Here is a 23,374-nt window from a genome sequence, read left to right on the forward strand (position 1 = left end):
CCTGGTCATAAAGACTTTCACCTGACAAAAAATCAAAACCGAAATACAAGGAATATGGACTTTATTTTACGTTAAGCGTTTTCCCCTCCATTGACGCCCATTATAAGGAAAAGGCTTAATGTAACTTAAAGTACCAAGGCAGCCACCAAAAATCACTATATTTCTCACACATATATCTGGTCATAAACACTTTCACTTGACAAGAAATCTAAACCGAAATGCTAAGAATAAGGACTTTATACTACGTTAAGCGTTTTCCCCTCCATTGACGCCGATTATGAGGAAAAGGCTTAATGTAAAATAAAGTCCATATTCCTTGTATTTCGGTTTAGAATTTTGTCAGGTGATAGTGTTTATGACCAGATATATGTGTGATAAATTTGGTGATTTTTGGTGGCTGTCTTGGTAGTTTAAATTACATTAAGCCTTTTCCTTATAATGGGTGTCAATGGAGGGGAAAACGCTTAACGTAAAATAAAGTTCATATTCCTTGTATTTCGGTTTTGATTTTTGTCAGGTGTAAGTCTTTATGACCAGATGTGTGTGTGCGAAATTTGGTGATTATTGGTCGCTATTTTGGTACATTAAACCACATTAAGCGTTTTCACATTAAGCGTTTTAGAATGTCCCTCTCAAAGGTACTATAAAACACCGGGAAAGTATTAGCTTACCATATATATATATATATATATATATAGTAATTAGAACATTATTTCCAAAATGCATACTATACATCATGTTTTCAGCACGCCAGCACGCAAATTTTCACACAGTATTCACGATTCTCCCAACCTTATCAAGTAGACTCGTGACTCGCCCATGCTGTTAGTTGACCAATCACAGTGTGATTGTCAGAAGAGATGTATATTCAGTGAGTTTAATTATTAATTTATTAAGAAGCGGCGAGAGAGTGACTAAAAAAAACGGATGCAAAAATACAAAGAAAAGTGAAGAATTGAAATCAAACTCCAGGGGGAACCCTGTATTAACTACAGAAAATATTGCTTATTCTTTATTTCTAAGGAAAGTAAAACTGAATGAGTAAATGAATATTCATACGCATTACACAGTCTGGTCCTACTCTTGATGCTGCTCAGCCTCCTGCTGAGTGGGTGGGGTCCCTCAATGCAAAAGCCCTTCTCTTGCATCTGATGGTGTAAATGTTAGTGGTGGTGAGTAAGCTGTTCCACACCAGCCTCTGAGCTGCCTTCACCACCTTCACCTCTTGTTTCTGAGCGCACCGCTTCCACTCAGCTCCTAGCAGCTGCGCTCTACCTCGCCAGTCCAATGTTCTCAGAAGCCGCAATCTGCCTAACATAGACATGACTACAGGGGGAACAGTCGTGGTATATCCACCCCTGATATCCATGAGTTCGACTGACCTGTAAGTCAGGTGCTTGTTTAGTCTGTGTGTATGAGAATGTGTGTCTGTCTTAGTGTGTGTGTCACATGACACACAAAATGTTAATGTTTATGGCTGTTGTCAAGTGTCATTTGTTTTAAAAAGTGTCAAGGTGACTTTATTAAGTGGGGTTAAGGGTTATGGTGCATTTCAACACACTGATTAACTGGCACAGTCTCACTGAATTTAATTTCATTTTGGTTTCAGCAGATGCCTTCCTGCAGTAAAACCAGCTGCTGACCAAACCAGAAACTTTCCCAGTGGGGTGTCGGAGAGGTTAAAAAAGAGGAGAGGGAATACCTGATATCTGAGTTTGAAGGGACTGAGAACGAGAGCACCTACAAGGTAAAATTAAGTGTATGTGGGTCTCTTCACAAATGTCACTTGTCCATTCTGAGGTGGTTTAATTTGTGTATGTTAATTTCAAAAGTGGCCAACGGTAGGTCACACCAGACAATTTCAGTTTAATGTCTAACCTTTAAGTAATTTTGCTTTCTGCTGTTCTGTTTGTCTAAGCCAGTAGAACCAGGTGTATAATTTTATGAGGTGAACAGCTTATTCTGCCTTGTTTGTTTTTTGTGACAGAAGGTGAAGGGCGCAGTGGTTCAGGATGTGACTGAGGAGGAGCTGACTGGTTCTCTTCTATTAGTCACTGATAGCAGGGGCAAACAGTGTGTGAAACCTCCAAACCCAGGTGATCTTTACCTATTAACGCAGGAGTACCCAACTCCAGTCCTGGAGGACCAGAGCCCTGCACATTTTTGGGTTTCCCCTCATATAACACATCTGATTCAACTCCTTGTGCTACTTACCACGCAGCTCTTGAGCTGAATCATTTATGGTGAAACATGGAAAGAACTAAGCTACACAGAGCTCCTGCCCTCCAGGACTGGAGTTGGGCACCCCCGTAGTAACGTATACCATCAAACCTGCAATTGTTTTGGTACATTTGGAGGTAATACTCTGTGCTTCAGGTTGCCATTTCAAACTAGCAGTGTTGTTACTCTGTGCAGTTCAGGCATGGCAGAGATTGCAGCAGCAACAGCACACTGTGAATATGGACTGCTTATGTAGTAATGAAGGCTCTTTAGAAGATGTCTGTGTTTCTTATTCGCTTTTTTCCTGACTTTGTATTAACCCTGTCCCATCTCAGTACTGAGTGACTTGTCTCTATCTTGCCCCCAGCAAGGAGAGCGGGTGAATCCTCCCAAATCATCGCTTGTTTTCAGAGTCCATTCTATACCACAGACATTGGTCTGCACCGATATATCAAAAAATCTCACCCTAAGGAGTATGTCATTGAACTGAGGCCTGGATCAGTAAACACGGCTGAGCATTCAGCAGTGTCTGCTGGCCCCAGTGCTCCTCAGCTCAGTACAGACATGCTCAGTACCCTGGAAGAAGCAAACACAGACACACTGACGGTTCGACGGGGTTCCCAGAGTATGAAGATATATAAACCGAGTATAAACCGAGGCTGTAAAATAAACAAGCAGACTTACATGGAGAAGTCATCCCATCAGTGTTCTGAGTGTGGGAAGAGCTTTAGTGAGTCAGGAAGCATCAAGAGACACCAACGAATTCACACAGGGGAGAGGCCCTACCAGTGCTCCCAGTGTGGGAAGAGCTTTAGTGATTCAGGAAACCTCAAGGGACACCAACAAATTCACACAGGGGAGAGGCCCTACCAGTGCTCCCAGTGTTGGAAGGGCTTCAGCAGTTTAGGAGACCTAAAGAGACACGAGCAGATTCACACAGGGAATAGTTACTGATAAATTACACTGGTGTATTCAGTGACATTTGAGAACATGTAAATGAACTTGTGTGACTCAGTTCATAGTTAAAGCTTTTTAATTGGGACATTGACTGGAATAGTATGTTATAGGGTCAATGGATTAGGTTTAAGAAATATACTGTACTTGGCTGTAGAGTAGAGCAATAAACCAATTTTATCAAATAATTTGAATTTTTGGTTTAGAGCGATGTGTAAAGTGACAATTAAGTAGTTTAAAGTCTATCGCAATTAACATGGAGCCTGTGAAGTGCCCAAAATACAGTGGAAACCGCTTAAAGTGATCACGTCTCTCTGGGTGAAATTGATCACTTTAAGCAGATCATTATAACAGATTTTTCTTTGTCTCCGGTATTTTACCATCTATTTGACATTTGTATATTTGTTACGTGAATTTCAGATAAAACGGACAGCATCACTATTTACTGAATTTTGACTTTTTCTAAATCAACATTTGAAACGCCTGTGGTGTGTCTAATTACAGTACTGTATGACTTTACTGAACTGTGTATAATTCAAATACTATGATACCATACATAACTGTACATAAAATGTAGCTTATTGTAGTTTCGCTGCTGCATCTTGTTGACTCGTTTTTGGCAGTTAATCATAAGCTTTGAGTCTATATTCATCATTGAGAGAAAATGATTTTCTTTTTCCTCGTCACATTTTCTGTGCATGCAGCATTAGCCTTATGTGGCTACCTTGAAGCAGACGAATTACCGCAAGACTAACGAATTAAAGTAAAAATGAATTACTGTTACCTTTTAAATTTTTTCCACCATAAGTTGTAATGTATAAAACAAACCACAAAACGAACACTGTAAGTGGACTACTTTAAACAGTACTTGTACAGGAGTCATTTTGTCCCAAGCTTTTTGATCCATATAAGCAGTTGATTACTATAACAGTGATCACTATGAGCGGTTTCCACTGTATTCTTTATATGCCTTTTTTTAATTTTTATTTTGGGGGCTCTGTAAATGATTGTCACTGAAGGATTAAGTTTAGGAAACCTGACATCTATTCATGCGATACTTTGGGGATTTAAGCCTTGTTCAAGGGCTCCACAGTCATATGATCACTCTGCCATGGAATTTGCACTGACAAATGTCTGGATCTGCAGAAAAACAGTGTTTGTCTCAGTGGCCTAAGCCAGGGGTGGCTAATCGTATCCACAAAGGGCTGGTGTGTATGCAGGTTTTTGGGATAACCTTTAGGTCAGCTGTCCAAACCCAGGTGTGAGGACTCTTCGGCCAATCAGTCCTCTAATTAGGCAGTTGCAATGAAAACCTGCATAAACACCGGCCCTTTGCGGATACAATTGGCCACCCCTGGCCTAAGCTTTTGTGCCTGTGATCAGAAGGTCACCAGTTCAAGGTCAGCTATGGCATTTCTGCAGGTCTTTGAGCAAGGCCCTTAAGCCCCAGCTCCATGGGCACCACGACAGGTGGCTACCCTTCACAGCCAGCTTGCTCTCACCTACAGAGAGCAAGTTGAGGGAGGCATAAAGAGGATTTCTCCATGGGGTTCAATAAACTGTTATTTTTACAAATATTAATATTTGGTGTGATTAATCATGATTAGTCATTGAAAACTGTACAAGTAATTAATTTTTTAAAAACAATTCCCAGCCCTATATATTTAAAGGGCCTATAGTTATTACAAAAGTATTCCCGGTCTCTTCTGATATTTTGAATTCACATTAGTTGTTAGTGGTTTTCTGTTATTTTGGTAAATATGTGATTGAGCAGTAGTGATACTGAGCTAAAGTCATCATAAATCTACCTTCCTATTAGTATATGAGAAAATCTAGAATTATAATGCAAGGTCATTCTACTGCACTGGTGACTAAAGACAGGAGACTAACACAGGGCACAGACATCTCAGGAGGCTGACAGAAGGCACAGACATCTCAGGAGGCTGACAGAAGGCACAGACATGTGAAGAGACTGTTGATGTAAAAAAATGTTCCTGTCTGTGTATGGTCCTCACAGATGAATACCAGTCCAAACCTCAAATAAAGTGAAACTGCATATTTAGATAATGACAATACAAATGGTGTACAGAAGTGAATGGTTAGTCATACTAAAGGCAGTACTTTCCTCTTCATAGCTTACACAACCGATCTGAATTCAGTTCTCTTCATGAGGCCCAACACCGTAAGGTAGTGATTAGCGTAATTCCTACAGTTTCATTCAACATGAATGCTGAATTATTATTAGGGGTGCTGCAGTGGTTGGCAATGTTGCCTCACACTTCTAGGGCCAGGGTCGTCTGGGGATTCCTCCAGGTACTCCAGTTATCCCCGCAGTCCATATTGAAGGTCCCAAATTGCCTGTAGATGTGCGCATATGAGTGAATGGTGTGTGAGTGTGCCATGCGATGGGTTGGAACCTCATCCTGGATTGTTCCCTGCCTTGCGCCTGTAGTCTCCAGGATATGACAATCAGTTTCAGAAGATGGGTGGATATTATTATTGAAAAGGGAACTTTGAAATATTTCTATTATATTTGAAAGTTATATCGAAAATATATAACTGCTGCCTGATTCAAATGTTCAGATTGTGGTGAAGTAGAATGGGGAAGGGGGTCAGAAATATAAACAACCCAATTTGACTTTGTCCCCCCTGGGAACTCCCACCTACTGACCTACTCGCCATTAACTTAACCTACCAAAGCACAGATTCAACTGCCAAAGAAGGGCAGAGTCGTGTCTCCAAGTACCAAAATAAAAGTATTTCAAATAAAAGTAGTTTTCCCTGAGTCACGTGTAATACTGATATTAGTTTTGTATCACAATACCAAAAAAGGGTATGATTCTATCACATTTAAATATTTAAGAAATTGTCACGAAGTGGATAAGAACATATGAAATTTACAAACGAGAGGAGGCCATTCGGACCATTAAGCTTGTTTGGGGAGAACCTAACTAATAGCTCAGAGTTGTTAAAATCTTATCTAGCTCTGATTTAAAGGAACCCAGGGTTTTAGCTTCCGCTACACTAGCAGGAACACTATTCCATACTCTAACTACACGCTGTGTAAAGTAGTCCTTCTTCAAATTCGTTTTAAAATGTTCTCCCGCTTATTTCCACTTATGGCCACGAGTTGTAGTATTTAGACTAAACAGCATTTGGCTGAACAGCATCCAGACCCGTTAGAATCTTATAGACCTGGAACATGTCCCCCCTTAGTCTCCTTTGCTCAAGGCTAAACAGATTCAGCTCAGCTAACCTCTCCTCATAAGACATTCCTCTAAGACCAGGAATCATTCTCCTAGCCCTCAGTTGCACCTTTTCTAAGGCAGCAATGTCCTTCTTAAGGTATGGTGACCAAACCTGCACACAATATTCTAGGTGGGGTCTTACCAAGGAGTTATATAAATGTAACATCACCTCCCTTGACTTAAACTCCCCACATCTAGAGATATAACCCAACATTCTATTGACCTTTTTTATTGCTTCCCCACACTGGCGATAGTGGGACATGGAAGCATCAACATGCACACCGAGATCTTTCTCGTAATCAGCTACCTTTATTTCAGTGGAACCCATAAAATATCTGTACTTTATATTTCTGCTCCCTGCATGGATTACCTTACATTTATCTGTTAAATTTCATCTGCGGGGTATCAGCCCAGTTGCTAATTAAATCCAGATCCCGTTGAAGCCTCTCTGCTGCTAGATCAGTATCTGCTACACCACCCACCTACAGTAGGTGTCGTCAAATGTTGGATGTACTGAATTTGCACTTAGGATAGAGACACAGTTGTACTCCTTTTACATGTCTCTTGTGTGGAGAAGTTGCATAGATGGATGATGGAAATTGCTGTTGCCCACTGCCTGCCTCTAGCAGCAGGAGTGAGATATAGTGTTATTTTGGCTTTAAGCTGTGGCAGGCAAAACAACCCAAAAGTTTGACGAAACTGCACCAATGAACAGGACTACGCAGGGCGGACCAATGACCTGCGTGACCCAGTGGGCTGTGTGGCATGGACTAGTTTAATTCCACAGCCTACATAAAAGCAGAGCTATGGTAAGAAAAACATGTCAAGCTGTGCAAGGTGAAATGTAGAAACTGAGATAAACAGTACTGAAATACAAAATAGAATCGGTGAGGCCCTTGATAGTACAGGGAAAAATGTAGAGACTGAAATTATTATTATTATTATTATTTTTTTTTATTTATTGCCCACCACCACCCCCCCTCTTCGGAGGACAACTTTATTTTACATTACATTCAAGAGCAAAGAGTGTGGCCGCTCCGAACTCACCAGTACCGTGGATAAAGGAAGAAAAAAAAGAAAAACAGGGGGGGATACAGAAACAACAAGCGTAACAATAACAGACATCAATCAACATGGGGAGAGGGGGAGAGAAAAAAAAAAGGTAAACAGAAATAATAACACTAATAATGTAGGTGGGATGGAAAAACATTAAGTATAGGGGAATACAGAATACAAACAACCATAAGAAACATAACACTCGTCAAACAACAAGAATTATAACAACATCAGCGATAATAATAACAATTAATAATGTGACAAATCGGTAATATATATATGTAGCATACACACGTGAATTTTGAGACTGAAATTAGAAGGCTTAACCTTCCACAGAGGCAGGTGTCACGCCCCGCTCCGTCCGCTCCCGATGTGTGCCACGCCCACCTCGTTACCTCGTGTGATTCCCTGATTGTTTCTTACCTGTGATTCGTTACCCTTAGCCTGTGTCCTGTATTTAGTCCGTGTCTAAGTCAGTAGTCCCCAGTTCCGTCATTGTATTGTTTGGATGTGTGTTCCTGTCCGCCTTCCCGCTCCTAATAAAACCCCGTTTGTCCGTATTAACGGCTCCGATCGCCTGCTTTCCGGCTCGCCCGATCCCGAATCCTGACAGAATGACGGAACTCCCCAACAACACAGCGCGGGAGACCGAGCACCACCGGCTCGGTCTCCTGCAAGATTTTGTGTACTGGCGATCAGAGCCCGCGGTCCAGGAGGACCCCGTGGCTCTGCAACTAGCCCAGCAGGGCGTGGACCTCCTGGCGAAGGATCGCCCTCCCGGACAGCAGTACCCGCTGACAAGAGCCCGGAAATGCCTTAGCCGCCTGAACCAGCTCCTGAAGAGCAACCGGGAACAGCGGAGCATAGAACAGAGGGAAGAAGCCGCCCCGACGCTCTTCTTCGGCGCCTGCTCTCTTCTCCCTGCCTGTGACGACACCGCCGTTGCCCGCTTGGTGAGCCTCCGCCCGGAGAAGCCGCCTCCTTTGGAGGCGTATGTCTATCGGCCGGAGCGCCCGGGTCTAGGTGGCATCCGAGCCGTAAGAGACGCTATCCCACGGGTCCCGAGAGCCCTTAAAGGGGCAGCGCCAACGCACTCGGCACCCCTCCTGCCTGCTCCGGAACTGCCTGATCCGGATCTGCCAGCAGCACCGCCTGCTGCTGCTGCTGCTGCTGTCGCCGCTCTGCCCGCAGCACCGCCTGCTGCTGTCGCCGCTCTGCCCGCGGCTGTGCAGCCTGCTGCTGTCGCCGCCGATCTGCCCGCGACTACGCCTGCTGTTGCCGCCGCCGCCGATCTGCCCGCGGCTGCGCTGTCTGCTGCCGCCGTCGATCTGCCCGCGGCTGCGCAGCCTGCTGCTGTCGCCGCCGATCCGCCCGCGACTACGCCTGCTGCTGCCGCCGCCGGTCTGCCCGCGGCTGCGCTGCCTGCTGCCGCCGCCGATCTGCCCGCGGCTGCGCTGCCTGCTGCCGCCGCCGATCTGCCCGCGGCTGCGCTGCCTGCTGCCGCCGCCGATCTGCCCGCGGCTACGCTGCCTGCTGCCGCCGCCGATCTGCCCGCGGCTGCACCGCCTGCTGCTGATGCCGCCGCTTTGCCCGCGGCACCGCCTGCTGCTGATGCCGCCGCTCTGCCCGCGGCACTGCCTGACCCGCCTGTCCAGCCTGACTCGCCTGTCTTGCTTGACCCACCTGACCCGCTTGTCCTGCCTGACCTGCCTGCAGTTCCTGCAGCTGCCACCACTCTGGCTGCAGCACCCGCTGCGGCGCCCCCTGCTGGCCGCGTGATGGCGGCACCCCCTGGGGACCAGGAACCAAGGGTGCCCGCTGCAGCTCCGAATGAGGTGCCCGCCGAGGCGCCCCCTGCTGGCCGCACACCCGAGGTGCCCTCTGAGGTGCCCCGTGCTGGCCACGTGACGGCGGCGCCCGTCCTACCAGCACCTGAACTGCCTGTCTCGCCTGTTCTGCCGGCACCTGAACTGCCTGTCTCGCCTGTTCTGCCGGCTCTTGAACTGCCTGTCTCGCCTGCCCTGCCGGCTCCTGTCCTGCCTGTCTCGCCTGCCATGCCGGCTCCTGTCCTGCCTGTCTCGCCTGCCCTGCCGGCTCCTGTCCTGCCTGTCTCGCCTGCCCTGCCGGCTCTTGTCCTGCCTGTCTCGCCTGTCCTGTCCGGCCAGCCCTGCTCACCGGCAGTCGCACCGGCGGAGGATGACGCCGCTCTGCCCGCGGCGCCCCCTGCTGGCCGCACGCCAGCGGAGGATGACGCCGCTCTGCCCGCGGCGCCCCCTGCTGGCCACTCGCCTGAGGTGGCGCCCACCGCGGCGCCCCCTGCTGGACACCTGCCCGCGGCCCTGCCTGAGGCCGCCTCTCCAGTTCTGCCCGGCCCGCCTGAGGACACGCCCGCGGCCCCGGCTGCATCACCTGCAGCCACGCCCCCTGCTCTGCCCGAATCTACACCCTCGGGCACCTCCTTCCTGACTCCCTCGCCCTTACCCCGGCAAAGCCAACGCCCCCCAGGACCCCGCCTCTCCGTCTCCAGCAAGGGACGGGGACATAGGCGTAGGGCCCGGGTCCCGCCCGCCCTGCCCCCTGGCTCGCCCGTTCAGCCCCTGGCTGTGGCTCGGTGGCTGCCTGCGGGTCCTCCGGCTCGGGGTCGGCGGTCGCCGCCGGGTCCCCCCCTGGATCCTCGGTGCCGGTCCTCGGTCCCTCCTCCGGCTCCGTGTCGGTCGCCTCCGGGCCCCCCTGCTCCGGCTGGGCGTCGGACGGCGCCTTCGCCGGCTCCAGCTGCGCCTCCGCCTGCCGCGGCTTCCCCCTTTTGCCTGCCTGCACCGGTGTTCCCTCCTGCTCCCTCCGTGTCCCCTCTGTCACTCCCTCGTCCCGTTCCCTTGGCCCCTGGGTGGTCCCCTTCAGCTCCCTTCTCCCTCCCGCCTGCGGCCCCTCCGGCCGCTGCCCGTCGCCCGCCTGGGCTCCCTCGTGCTCCCCTTGTTCCTCCTCCTTTTCTGTTTGTCCCGCCTGTCTCTGCTCCTCGTCCCTTTGTTCCTCCTCCGTTCACTCCTGGCCCTTTTGTTCCGCCTGTCTCCCCTTCTGTGTCTCCCTTCCTTGTCTGCCTGTCTGCCTTCCCTGTTCTCTGTCATGTCTTGTCCTTTTTCTCGTCTTTGTTCCTGTTCTGTGTCTCTGTCCTGTTTCCCTGGTCGCGTTGATGGTTTTGTTCTTGTCTTCCAGGTCCTGTTCCCCGGTCCCGTCCGTCGCCTCCTCTCGGGCGCGCCCGGTGTGCGCGCCTTTGGGGGGGGGTTATGTCACGCCCCGCTCCGTCCGCTCCCGATGTGTGCCACGCCCACCTCGTTACCTCGTGTGATTCCCTGATTGTTTCTTACCTGTGATTCGTTACCCTTAGCCTGTGTCCTGTATTTAGTCCGTGTCTAAGTCAGTAGTCCCCAGTTCCGTCATTGTATTGTTTGGATGTGTGTTCCTGTCCGCCTTCCCGCTCCTAATAAAACCCCGTTTGTCCGTATTAACGGCTCCGATCGCCTGCTTTCCGGCTCGCCCGATCCCGAATCCTGACAGCAGGTCCCTGGGGCAGCTTTTCATTTTTCACATAACTTCTCTGGAGAAGCTTCTCGTGGCTACGTAAACATGAGACAAAGGCAAATACGTCTATTAATCGCAAAGGCAGATAATGGTGCAATCAGGTAATGCTGGTATTTTCATTCATAAATGGCTGATTCTCAAACAGTGGTGTATGCATATTTCTGTGGCAAAAATGGTAGAAACCTCTAAAAACGATCACTAGCAAAATGTATATTTGGATATATATATTTTTTCAGATGCCAAACAATTAGTGGTGGTCCCTTCAGTAGAGACTTGTGCCTTTTCACCTCACCTGAGGCAGCGCTGGATCCTAGAGGTGTTATGACCGTGTGAGCCAGCAGTGAGCGGGGAAGCAGGATCGGGCACACAGAAATCCAAAAACGGGGTTTTATTCAGGTAAACTGACAGACAAGAAATCACACGATAAAACAACATCAATGCAGCCTTCTATATTTATTATATATATTATATTTGTGTTGAGTTATTGGTATGAATGCTGCCACAGTTCCTAAAATCCCTGCAGCTTTGAGCTTTAGCAAGAGCCGTTTGTGGGGGACAACATCAAAGGCCTTATGGAAATCTAAGTAGATCACGTCAAAGGCCTTTTTGTGATCAATTTCACTTGTAGCTTCCTTAAAGAATTCAAGTAGATTCGTTAAACAGGATCTACCTCTCCTAAATCAATGTTGGCTATCCCTCAGAATGTTATTTGCATCCAGGTAATCTACCATTTTCCCTTGGATTATACTGTAGCTTCCATTACTCTTCCAGTAATGCTAGTTAAACTGATTGGCCTATAGTTTGCTGGATTACTTCTATCCCCTTTTTCAAATATGGGTGTTATATTAGCATGCTTCCAATCTGAAGGTACCACACCCGCAGATAATGATTTCTGGAATATTAAAGTTAAAGGTTGGCTAATAATATCCCTCATCTCTTTTAAAACTATAGGTAAGATGCCATCAGGGCCCTGTGATTTATTTATTTTGAGTTTAGCTAGACTTAGTACCACATCAGCCTCAATTATACATATATTGGTCATAGACGACACTGTATTCATAAGCAATTCGTACTAATTGGTGGTAAGTTACTTTTGTTCTCTACTGTGAACACCCGTGAAAAATAATTATTAAACTCATTTACTATATCAATTTCATTTTCAATTATAAGGCCCTTACTATCCTGCAAATTAGTGATTTCAGCTTTTAGAGCTCTTTTGGAGTTAAAATATTGGAAGAAACCTTTATTGTCATCCTTAGCCTCCAATGCAATTTTTCTTTCTACATCCCTCTTTGATAGCCTAATGTTATTTTTTAACTCTACCTGTAGACTTAGATACTCCTGCTTAATTTTGAAAACATTAGTTATTTTCCAATTGTGGAATAGAGCCCTTTTGCTCCTGACTTTATTCTTAATTTTCTTAGTAAACCACCTTGGTTGTCGTTTCCTAGATTTAGTTTTGCTGGAAACAAGTATAAAGTCCTCTTGCACTTGCAACAATGTGCTTTTAAAAAATTCCCATGCCTCTTCAACTGTTTTGCCATTTAACTCCGTCCAGTTTACAGTTTCTAATTAAAGTAATCAAAGCTTCATGAAAGTTAGCCTTCCTAACATTGTATACTTTTAATTTCGACTTTGCTCTTCGGACACTAAAATTAACCTCGAATTTAACCATGTTATGATCACTACCGTACAATGGGTCTAAAACCACTAATTTTTTATTTTTATCAGTGAGCTCCCTTGCCTGCAAGATTTCTTTTACGTATACTGCAACACTACCTCCCTGCTTGCCTATCCGGTCTCTACGGAACAACATATAACCATCCATATTATATTCATCATCATCATTGTCACTCATCCATGTTTCAGTTATTCCTATAATGTTGTGTCAGATGAAATTAAAGCCTCTAAATCAGTGGTTCCCAACCTTTTTTAACTCACGGCCCACACAGCCAAACACATATGTTTCCGCGGCCCACTGCAAAAGAATTTAAACGATCCCGCTTTTTGTGTCGGGTTAACTAAGTACTCGGAAGCAAGGCTGTTAATTGTCTTTATTGAATAAACTGGTAATTTATTTCATTATATATCAAATTATGATTTATTTGATTTTGACTAGACATTTTTTATTATATTAACAATATTACAATTTCTATTAATAATAATTGGCGGCCCCCCTGCAATACCGTCGCGGCCCACTAGGGGGCCGCGGCCCACAGGTTGAAAACCACTGCTCTAAATCATTAATTTTGTGACTCCTAGCATTTAAATACAGACCACAAATGGTAGGCCTTTTACAGTGCCCACTTTTAATATTTATTTGGGCTTTCCATCTCTCCCCACATAAATTCGTAACTAACATCCCTGCCACCCCAGTCCCTAGTTTAAACATTCCTCAACTATTCTACACATATGCCTCCCCAATACACTGGTTCCCCTATGGTTTAGATGCAACCCGTCCGGCTTGAACAGGTCCCACCTGTTCCAGAAGGTCTTCCAGTGCCCCATAAACCTGAACCCCTCTTTCCTACACCACCATTTTAGCCACGCATTTAATCCCCTTATCTCAGCTAACTTAGCCTGACTCGCACGTGGCACAGGAAGTATTCCAGAGAATACCACCGTGGATGTTCTGCTTCTAAGCTTATCCGCGACGTCTATAAATTTATCCTGAGGAACAGCCCTCCTGCCCTTTCCTATGTCATTGGTGCCAACATGCACCACGACCACTGGATCCACCCCGGCTGGGGCCAAAAGCCTGTCCACTCGATTCGGAAGGTCCCCTACCTGGTGCCCAAGAAATCAGTTCTGAATTCCCGGAACTTGAGGAGACATGTGTCCTCATCGACATTTTAAGAGGGAAAGTTGTTGGGCGGGACGTCTACCATGTGTGGTACAATGAACACACACAGGAAAAGACGGTATATCTGATATTTCGTTAAGTCAGAACTTTTGGAAATGTGCAAATTTATTAAAGAAATGAAACAAGATTGTGACTTAAAGAACTGAATTTTCTCTGAAATATTATTGAAATCATTAATTAATTTGGAACTTTGGATATTGTCTTATTGATGTTTACTCGTAGGAGGACTTACTGAATTTTCTCTGAAATATTAGAATCATGCATTGACTGGTAATTCTGGATATTACCTTATTATGATTTATTTGGAGTACTTGCTGTAATGAATACCTGGCTTCAAGCTTTTCAAGTGGGTTTAAAAGACTGTGGAATGAGGCTTACAGAACTGTCATTGAGTACTGGGATTTGACAGACAGCCATAAATTCATCACAGGCACCAGCCTTCCAGTCTTTGCCTTCAAGTAGGTATATGAATGTATAATCAACTTGCTTTTCAGGTGATTTTTTAATGTTTTATTTCATTGGATGCTTGCTTTAGCCATTGTGGGGAAAAATGAGAATTAAGGCTGAGGGGGTTCAGTCTTGAAACGGCAGCTGGCAGGAGGAAGTGACGTCACAGGCACCCGTCAAGGCAGGTAGCGGCAGCTGCTACTAAGGAGCTTGGCAGCTGCCAGTTCTTAGTGGCAGCTGCCACTTCTGTCCGTCGCTAGTGGCGCTTAACAGTGGCAGGAGCCGTTTGGGTACAGTGACTGCCGGTAGTGGCAGGTCTAGTGGCAGGTCTAGTGGCAGGTGCCGTTCAGATACAGTAGAGAGGCACCTACCCGCCACTCCTGGAAGTAGCCTAAACCAGAGATTCTGTACATCGGCTAAACGATCAAAAGCAATGATTGTACTGTCGCTAGTGGCGCTAAACAGTGACAGGAGCCGTTTGGGTACGTTTGGGATAAAAAAATCGTTTAAAAAATAATGTATGGTATTAGAAAATTGAAAGGATTACATGACTTATTAAAATATTATATTTAGGCTCTTCATTGAAACTCCAATGATCTTATTAATGGCAATGTGAAATTTTTAAACAATGCTCATATTCTTCCACCCAGTAAGTTTTACCCATTCGCCCTCAGCACAGTAGGTGTGCTCAAAGGGTCAAAGGGCCTTTCATACTCTGCATGGCGATCGGGATATTTTGGTTTTATATGATAAATTAATCCCGACGTTGAGAAAGTCTTTGTGGATGCACCCCCTCTAGAAATTAAGGCCTTGCGCGCTTTACAAACGGCTTTCCATGTGTCTTTCTTAGATATATCGAAATGCGCCCACACAACCGACATGCTGACACACACACACACATACACACACACGCAGGGTGCGAACTAGGGGGGAGCAGGGGGAGCTATAGCTCCCCTAGTGGTGACATGAGCTCCCCTGGAAACATGATTTGTGAATTTTTGGGGGAGCTCTGAAATATTCATTTAATGACCAAATAAATGCCATTTTGGGCATGGGTTCTCTCACAGGTGTAAAATAAGTAAAATAAAATCGTATTTAGAGCTTATTACTCATGAAAAAACGTAGCCTGCTTGCACGCTCGTGGGGGCGCTGCCTGCAGCCCCACCCACTCCCCACTCACACGAGCTACTCACCCCCCCACGGCGCCGTAAAACGCCCACCGGATCTCAGCTCCCCCGGAGACCGTGGTATAGTTCGCACACTGCTGACAATCCAATAATCCAGTCCAATAATCCAATCCAATCCAATATATATATCTGAGTACAACTATGGTTTGTACAACTTTGAACAAGGTGAGTGAAAGACTCATGCCACTCCTAAGTGGCAGGTGACAGTGGCTACCTGTCTCGAAAAAAACGTAGCTGACATCAGCTGCACATTCAGTTAGTGACTGTCAAGCGACGGACAATAGTGGCAGCTGCCACTCCTCTACCGGCAGGCACTGTTCCCGAATGGCTCCTGTCACTGTTTAGCGCCACCCAGCCAACACATCCATGTGGGGCCCGCATGGGATGCACTTGGGCTGACATGGGAAACCCAAATGGGGCCCAGTCAATTTTGTCCGCAGTTTCCATGGTGGCCCAACATGGGTTAGCCCACATGGGCTAATGATGGGCCCTTGATGGGCTCCATATACACTGAAAAAAAGAACATGTTGGATTTACTTAATTCAATAGTGGACAGTGGTTGCACACAGATGTTTTGCTTTGGCAGCAACTTGAACAACTGAGTTAAAGTATTAATCTATATTAACTCTGATAGTGTTTCATTTACAACATAGGGTAAGTCAAGTCAATGACTCTCCACCTCCAAACATCTGCCCCATTTTAATATGCACACAAGTCATGAGGATCAGAAGAGCCAGCCCAGATTTACCCACCATCATGAGAAAGATTCAGACCAATGTAGCCTTTTCTCTTTTTATGCAAGTCCCTCCCCGTTCAGCTCTTTATACCCAAAGAACTGTGCTCATGTAAGTTAGAATAGAATAGAATGCCTTTTATTGTCATTATACATTTTTACATATACAATGAGATGAAAAGCATCTCCTTGGGTCAGTGCTCAAACATATACATATAAAATATAAAAAGAGAAGTAGTATAAATAAGAAAAAGGAATATGTATAAAGGAATATGTAAGAAGGAATATGTATAAAATATGTATAAAAATATGCAATGTAAACAAATAGAAAGTATTAAAGTGACAGTGTAATATATCTTATTGCACTAGCATATGTATATAAAGTGAACGAATGCACAATTTCACATTGACCGGATTATTACACAGTGATAATATATAATAAATAGATGTGGTAAGATTTTTAGTGTGTGTGTGAAAGGGAGGAAGGGGAGGGAGACCATAGTAGGGGGAGTGATTGTTTTCTGTGTGTATTCAGTGTGTGTACAGTGTGTGTTCAGTGTCTGTTCAGTGTGAGTATGGCTCTAGGGAAGAAACTGTTCCGGAGTCTGTCTGTCCTGGTCCTGATGCACCTGTAGCGTCTTCCTGAGGGCAACAGGTTGAACAGATCAGAGCCAGGGTGGGATGTGTCCTTGATAATGTTCCTTGCTCTGCTGAGGCAGCGGGAGGTGTATATGTCCATAAGAGAGGGGAGAGGGCAGCCGATGATCTTCTGGGCAGCTTTGATAACTTTATGAAGCCTCTCCTTATCTGCCATGGTGCAGCTGCCGTACCACACTCTGATGCAGTACGTCAGGAGGCTCTCAATGGACAAGCGATAGAAGGTCAGAAGCAGATCCTGGTTGAGATTCAACTTCCTGAGAACTCTCAGGAAGTGGAGCCGCTGCTGTGCCTTCTTAACGACCTCTGTGATGTTCTCGGTCCATGAGATATTGTCCGAGATGAGGACCCCTAGGTACCGGAAGGTATGGACCCTCTCCACGCGTCCAAGAGGATCAGAAGTCATGAGGATCAGAAGAACCAGCCCAGATTTACCCACCATCATGAGAAAGACTCTGACCAAAAAGGACCTTACAGCTTTTCCTTGTTTTATTTTGAAGCTTTGCTGGTCCAGTTCTGACTGTTCTTGGGGATTAGAAAGCTGTGGTCCTGGTGATTTTCTTTTCCTGGTGTGTGGTTTTATAGCATGTTGACGTCAAGTCAGAGGTAAAACTCTAGGAAATGTACAGAGCACATCTCCTGAGTGGTATATAGTTTAAAGGGATAGGCGTGTATTTGGTTGCTGGTCCTGCCCTTAGATGATTAACATATGCAGAAAGATGTCAGGACAGTTGTGATACCCTTTTCTGTGCAGTTCCTGGAACCGCCTACTCCCCTGTAGACCAATGGTGCTGGGTGTATATTTACATAGCATGATACAGTACTCTTTGACTGAATCGAGTTTTTTTTTTTTTTAACCCACCACGATTGTGATGAATAAGGCAAGAGAACAAAAACCACAGAAATGGCTCTTATGTACTACCTGGTGACTAGGCTAAATAGTTTTTGCCTCTATGGCTTAACTAGAGAATGTATGTTACTATGAAAAATCAGTTATTTTGTTCGCAGGCTTTCTAGAAAGAACATTTGTACCTGTACAATTGAGGTTTCTGTGGGGATGCACATAGATAAGTACTACAATACTCAGACAAATTAGCATTCATAGACAACCCACAAAAACTAATAATAAAATGTGGTAAAGACTAGTGGTGGGTGGATCGATCCAAGTATCGATAATATCGATAATAATGTTGGTATTGATATTGATCGATACCAGTTCAATGAGATCGGTACTTCAGTTTCAATCTCTCTTCCGAATGCACTGCGGCTGTCTGTGTTCGCGCTGCTACTCTCAATTGCCGCTCCCGGCTGTCACGTGACTCAGCGGGCCAGGCTAACAAACAGGCGTGGGCGGGCGGACACACACTATAATATTTATAATAAAGTATTATAATAGTGGGTGGCTGAGTCATGCTCGCAATAATTAAACAGTAGGGATAGTTCGGGGTTTAATCATCAGATGGCGTTTATTACACCCGCACTACTACAACACACACACCGGCACTGCTCACCGTGCACGTCGCCCCGTTTACTCCTCATACACACGGTTGGCACACACACACACACTACATACAACAATAAACATTAACCACTATACATGACATAACACACAGCACAATTATAATCACACAATGGATTACTGAGAACTATTTACAAGCTGGCATCAGTCCAACATGCATACCCTACAGGCCGGTACCTCCGCGCTGCAGTATTTATTTACATATAAACTTTGCCCAAATTCTGTCCTAGGTTTTACCTAATTAATAAAAAAAAATCACAAAACACTTAAAGGTAATGAAAATTAATTCAGTTTTAGCAATTTGATGATGCACCCACCTTAATTATTAAGAAGTATTGATATCGTATCAGCGATACTTTCCCTGTATTTACTTGGTATTGCACACCACTAGTAAAGACTAATATCAGTGTCATACCATCCTCAATCGTGGTGGGTTTCTAAAAACGAAGCTTAATGAAGATCTGAATATTAAATGAGCAAAGTGATTTGATTTGTTCTTCTATCCCAAGTTATGGTCTAAAAGCAATAAGGCCACCAACCATTATATACAGCGGGGAAAATAAGTATTGAACGCGTCAACATTTTTCTCAGTAAATATATTTCTAAAGGATCTATTGACATGAAATTTACACCAGATGTCGGTAACAACCCAAGTAATCCACACATACAAAGAAATCAAAACAAATAAGTACATAGATTAAGTTATGTGAAATAAAGTGAAATGACACAGGGAATAAGTATTGAACACACTTACTGAAATTTATTGAATACTTAGTAGAAAAGCCTTTGTTGGTAATGACAGCTTTAAGACACCTGCTGTATAGAGAAACTAGTCGCATGCATTGCTCAGGTGTGATTTTGGCCTATTCTTCCACACAAACTGTCTTCAAATCTTGATGTTTATATGGCCTCTCCTATGAACTCTGATCTTTAGTTCTTTCCATAGATTTTCAACTGGATTAAATTCTTGTGATTGAGTGGCCCATTCTAGCAACTTTATTTTCTTTTTCTGAACCCGATTGAGAGCTTCCTTGGCTGTGTGTTTGGGATCATTGCCTTGCTGAAATGTCCACTCTTGTTTCATCTTCGGGACCATGAATGTCTTGCTTTCTCCATTCATCCTTCCTTCAATTACATGAAGTCTACTAGTACCATATGCTGAAAAACAGCCCCACACCATGAGGTTCCCACCCCCAAACTTCACTGTTGGGATGGTGTTTTTGGGGTGATGTGCAGTGAAATTTCTCCTCCAAACATGGTGTGTGCTATAACATACAAAGAGTTTAATTTTGTCTCATCTGACCGGACTACATTCTCCCAGCATTTCATTGGTTCATCCAGATGTTGTGCGGCAAACTTTAAACAAGCTGCAATATGCTTTTTCTTCAGTAGTGGAGTCGTGCACGGTGAGCGTGCATAGAGGCCATGGCGGTTGAGTGCATTACTTATTGTTTTCTTTGAAACAACTGCACCTGCTAATTCCAGGTCTTTCTGAGACTCTCCGCGAGTGGTCCTTGGCTCTTCTGATCATTCTTTTGACTCCTCTGTCAGAAATCTTGCGAGAAGCACCTGGTCGTGGCCGGTTAATGGTGAATTGATGTTCTTTCCATTTCCAGATTATGGCCCCAACGGTGCTCACTGGAACATTCAGAAGTTTAAAAATACGTCTGTGACCGATGCCATCGATATGTTTTGCAGTAATCAAGTTGTGAAGGTCTTGAGTGAGCTCTTTGCTTTTACGCATCATGAAATGCTTCTTGTGTGACACCTAGGCAATGAGAAACCTTTTTATAAGCCATCAATTAGGACTAAACCAGCTGATATTAATTTGCACTGATAGGGGGCAGTATTTCTTTCTAAATACTGACAGATTTCAGCTGATTTCTTGGCTTTCCGTGCCTTTTTGCACCTCCTGTTCTTCTTGTGTTCAATACTTATTCCCTGTGTCATTTCACTTTATTTCACATAACTTAATCTATGTACTTATTTGTTTTGGTTTCTTTGTATGTGTGGATTACTTGGGTTGTTACCGACATCTGGTGTAAATTTCATGTCAATAGATCCTTTAGAAATATATTTACTGAGAAAAATGTTGACGCGTTCAATACTTATTTTCCCCGCTGTATGCTTTAGCAGAAATACACTCCTTCAACCATTAAGATAGCTCTCACCTTTTCTCAGCCCTTTTATACCAGAGGTGGTTGTCAAGAAAGCTGGTTCTTTTTTACCCTAACTGAAGACACCTTATTGATGCATGAAAAAATACATTTATAACAACAGCTTTTTAATATACTGCAACTTACATGAGCACAGTTCTTTGGGTATAAAGAGCTGAACGGGGAGGGACTTGCATAAAAAGAGAAAAGGCTACATTGGTCTGAATCTTTCTCATGATGGTGGGTAAATCTGGGCTGGCTCTTCTGATCCTCATGACTTGTGTGCATATTAAAATGGGGCAGATGTTTGGAGGTGGAGACTCATTGACTTATCTTATGGTGTAAATTAAACACTATTAGAGTTAATAAAGATTAATACTTTAACTCAATTGTTCCAGTTGCTGCCAAAGCAAAACATCTGTGTGCAACCACTGTCCACTATTGAATTAAGTAAATCCAACATGTTCTTTTTTCAGTGTATATGGAGCCCATCAAGGGCTCATCATTAGCCCATGTGGGCTAACCCATGTTGGGCCACCATGAAAACTGCAGACAAAATTGACTGGGCCCCACTTGGGTTTCCCATGTCAGCCCAAGTGCATCCCATGCGGGCCCCACATGGATGTGTTAGCTGGGCACCAGCGCAGTACAATCATTGTTTTCTCAAATATTATCTTAAAGAGATGTACAGTCAGCAACAATAATATCATTCGTAGTCATACAAAGATTAAACAAGTCCTCTATTTCCGTATTGCAGTTTATCGTAGCCGTGCACAGCATCTCGGGTTTACTTCCACGAGCGGCGGTGGCTGTCTCTGTACCCCGGCAGGCACTGTATTCGAACGGCACCTGCCACTGTTAAGCCCCACTAGCGACGGACAGAAGTGGCAGCTGCCGCTACCTGCCTTGACGGGTGCCTGTGACGTCACTTCCTCCTACCAGCTGCCGTTTCAAGACTGAACCCCCTCAGACTTAATTCTCATTTTTCCCCACAATGGCTAAAGCAAGCATCCAATGAAATAAAACATAAAACAATCACCTGAAAAGCAAGTTGATTATACATTCATATACCTACTTGAAGGCAAAGACTGGAAGGCTGGTGCCTGTGATGAATTTATGGCTGTCTGTCAAATCCCAGTACTCAATGACAGTTCTGTAAGCCTCACTCCACAGTCTTTTAAACCCACTTGAAAAGCTTGAAGCCGGGTATTCATTACAGCAAGTACTCCAATTAAATCATAATAAGGTAATATCCAGAATTACCAGTCAATGCATGATTCTAATATTTCAGAGAAAATTCAGTAAGTCCTCCTACGAGTAAACATCAATAAGACAATATCCAAAGTTCCAAATTAATTAATGATTTCAATAATATTTCAGAGAAAATTCAGTTCTTTAAGTCACAATCTTATTTCATTTCTTTAATAAATTTGCACATTTCCAAAAGTTCTGACTTAACGAAATATCAGATCACCCTCAATGAGATCTGCACAAAGAGCATACTTGTTAATGTTATAGTCAACAGCATCCTCATAACTTTCCTCCTTCTCCCAGTACCCAATCCTTTAACAATATGACTGACCTTGCCTTATTTTGAGCTTTTCAATTCTGCCTGAATATGCCGTCTTTTCCTGTGTGTGTTCATTGTACCACACATGGCAGACGTCCCGCCCAACAACTTTCCCTCTTAAAATGTCGATGAGGACACATGTCTCCTCAAGTTCCGGGAATTCAGAACTGATATCTGCAATATCAGTGGCCTTCAGTTTCTTTTCTAAATCTTTCCTACTTCGTTCTTCCTTCTTCTGAACCTTTGCTGCAGCTCTCCTGGACAATTCCTTCCTCACATCATCCTGCTTCTTCCTATCCCAAGCCCTCTTCTTTCTGGCCACACCAATTACCCAAGTGACAATTCGCTCTCGTCTGTCTTTATACATTCCGTCTAGGTATTGTACTACTCTGTTCTTTTTGGCTCTCATGCGTGCTGGCATTATTGGCTTTCTGCTTCCCTGCACTGAACATTCCCATTACCTCTTCTGCGTCTATATAGTGGGACCTGGCGGACTGTGTCTCTTGCGTTAATTGTTCATTTACATCCAATCTATAATAGCGATCATTCTGTCTCTCGAGAACAGAAATTATTGCAGACAGGCATGCAACTACCCTTTGGCCGAAGAGTGGTTGACTGGCTTCAGATGGTAAGACTCTCAGTTTCTGAAGAGTAGCATCTTCTTCATTTAGGTCGTGACCAAAGAAATCACAAGAGCGACTCAGAATCGAAATGGGATCTGTCAAATCCCAGTACTCCAATTATATTCCGAACTATTTGTATTGCCTCCACATGGTCAATCTGGACATCAGCAGCTGTGTAAAATTTCTTCATCCAGGGTCCTGTGAGTGTTTTCCCTAATATGCCTAGTATCTGCATCTCGAGTACCGCAACATCATTTTTGAAGTCCGTCCTCAAGGATGACTGAAGCCCTCCACATGACACTGTTCCCACAGTAAAGAAATTAAGGAGTGTTTGGTAATTCTCAACTAATTTCCCACAGATGTGGAAAAGGATATGGAGTCTATTCCCCCGATATCGTGGAATGAGTCCTTTTGGCAATCCATTATCCCGTAGAAATGTGGTAAATCCCTTAGGATCCCCTTTCCCATCCTTATATTGGAATTTGATGATTTGCAAAACAATATTGCCAACAATGCAGTCCTTCCCATACAATTGTCCCTTTTGAGTTTCCAATGACTTCAATGC

General features: G+C 44.6%; 1 protein-coding gene across 1 annotated transcript in view; it reads left to right on the forward strand.

The window, feature by feature from the left end:
• The first annotated feature begins 718 nt into the window (after nucleotides 1-718).
• Nucleotides 719-23,374, forward strand: part of LOC111844380 (uncharacterized) — a 560,559-nt gene continuing 537,903 nt past the window's right edge. The window contains exons 1-3 of the mRNA XM_072710462.1: nucleotides 719-1,747; nucleotides 1,988-2,096; nucleotides 2,588-3,103. Coding sequence (XP_072566563.1) covers nucleotides 2,785-3,103 — 319 coding nt within the window. The 5' untranslated portion in view covers nucleotides 719-1,747; nucleotides 1,988-2,096; nucleotides 2,588-2,784. The remainder of the gene's footprint in view (nucleotides 1,748-1,987; nucleotides 2,097-2,587; nucleotides 3,104-23,374) is intronic.

Source organism: Paramormyrops kingsleyae, chromosome 4, assembly GCF_048594095.1.
Source record: "Paramormyrops kingsleyae isolate MSU_618 chromosome 4, PKINGS_0.4, whole genome shotgun sequence".
NCBI classification, from domain to species: domain Eukaryota; kingdom Metazoa; phylum Chordata; class Actinopteri; order Osteoglossiformes; family Mormyridae; genus Paramormyrops; species Paramormyrops kingsleyae.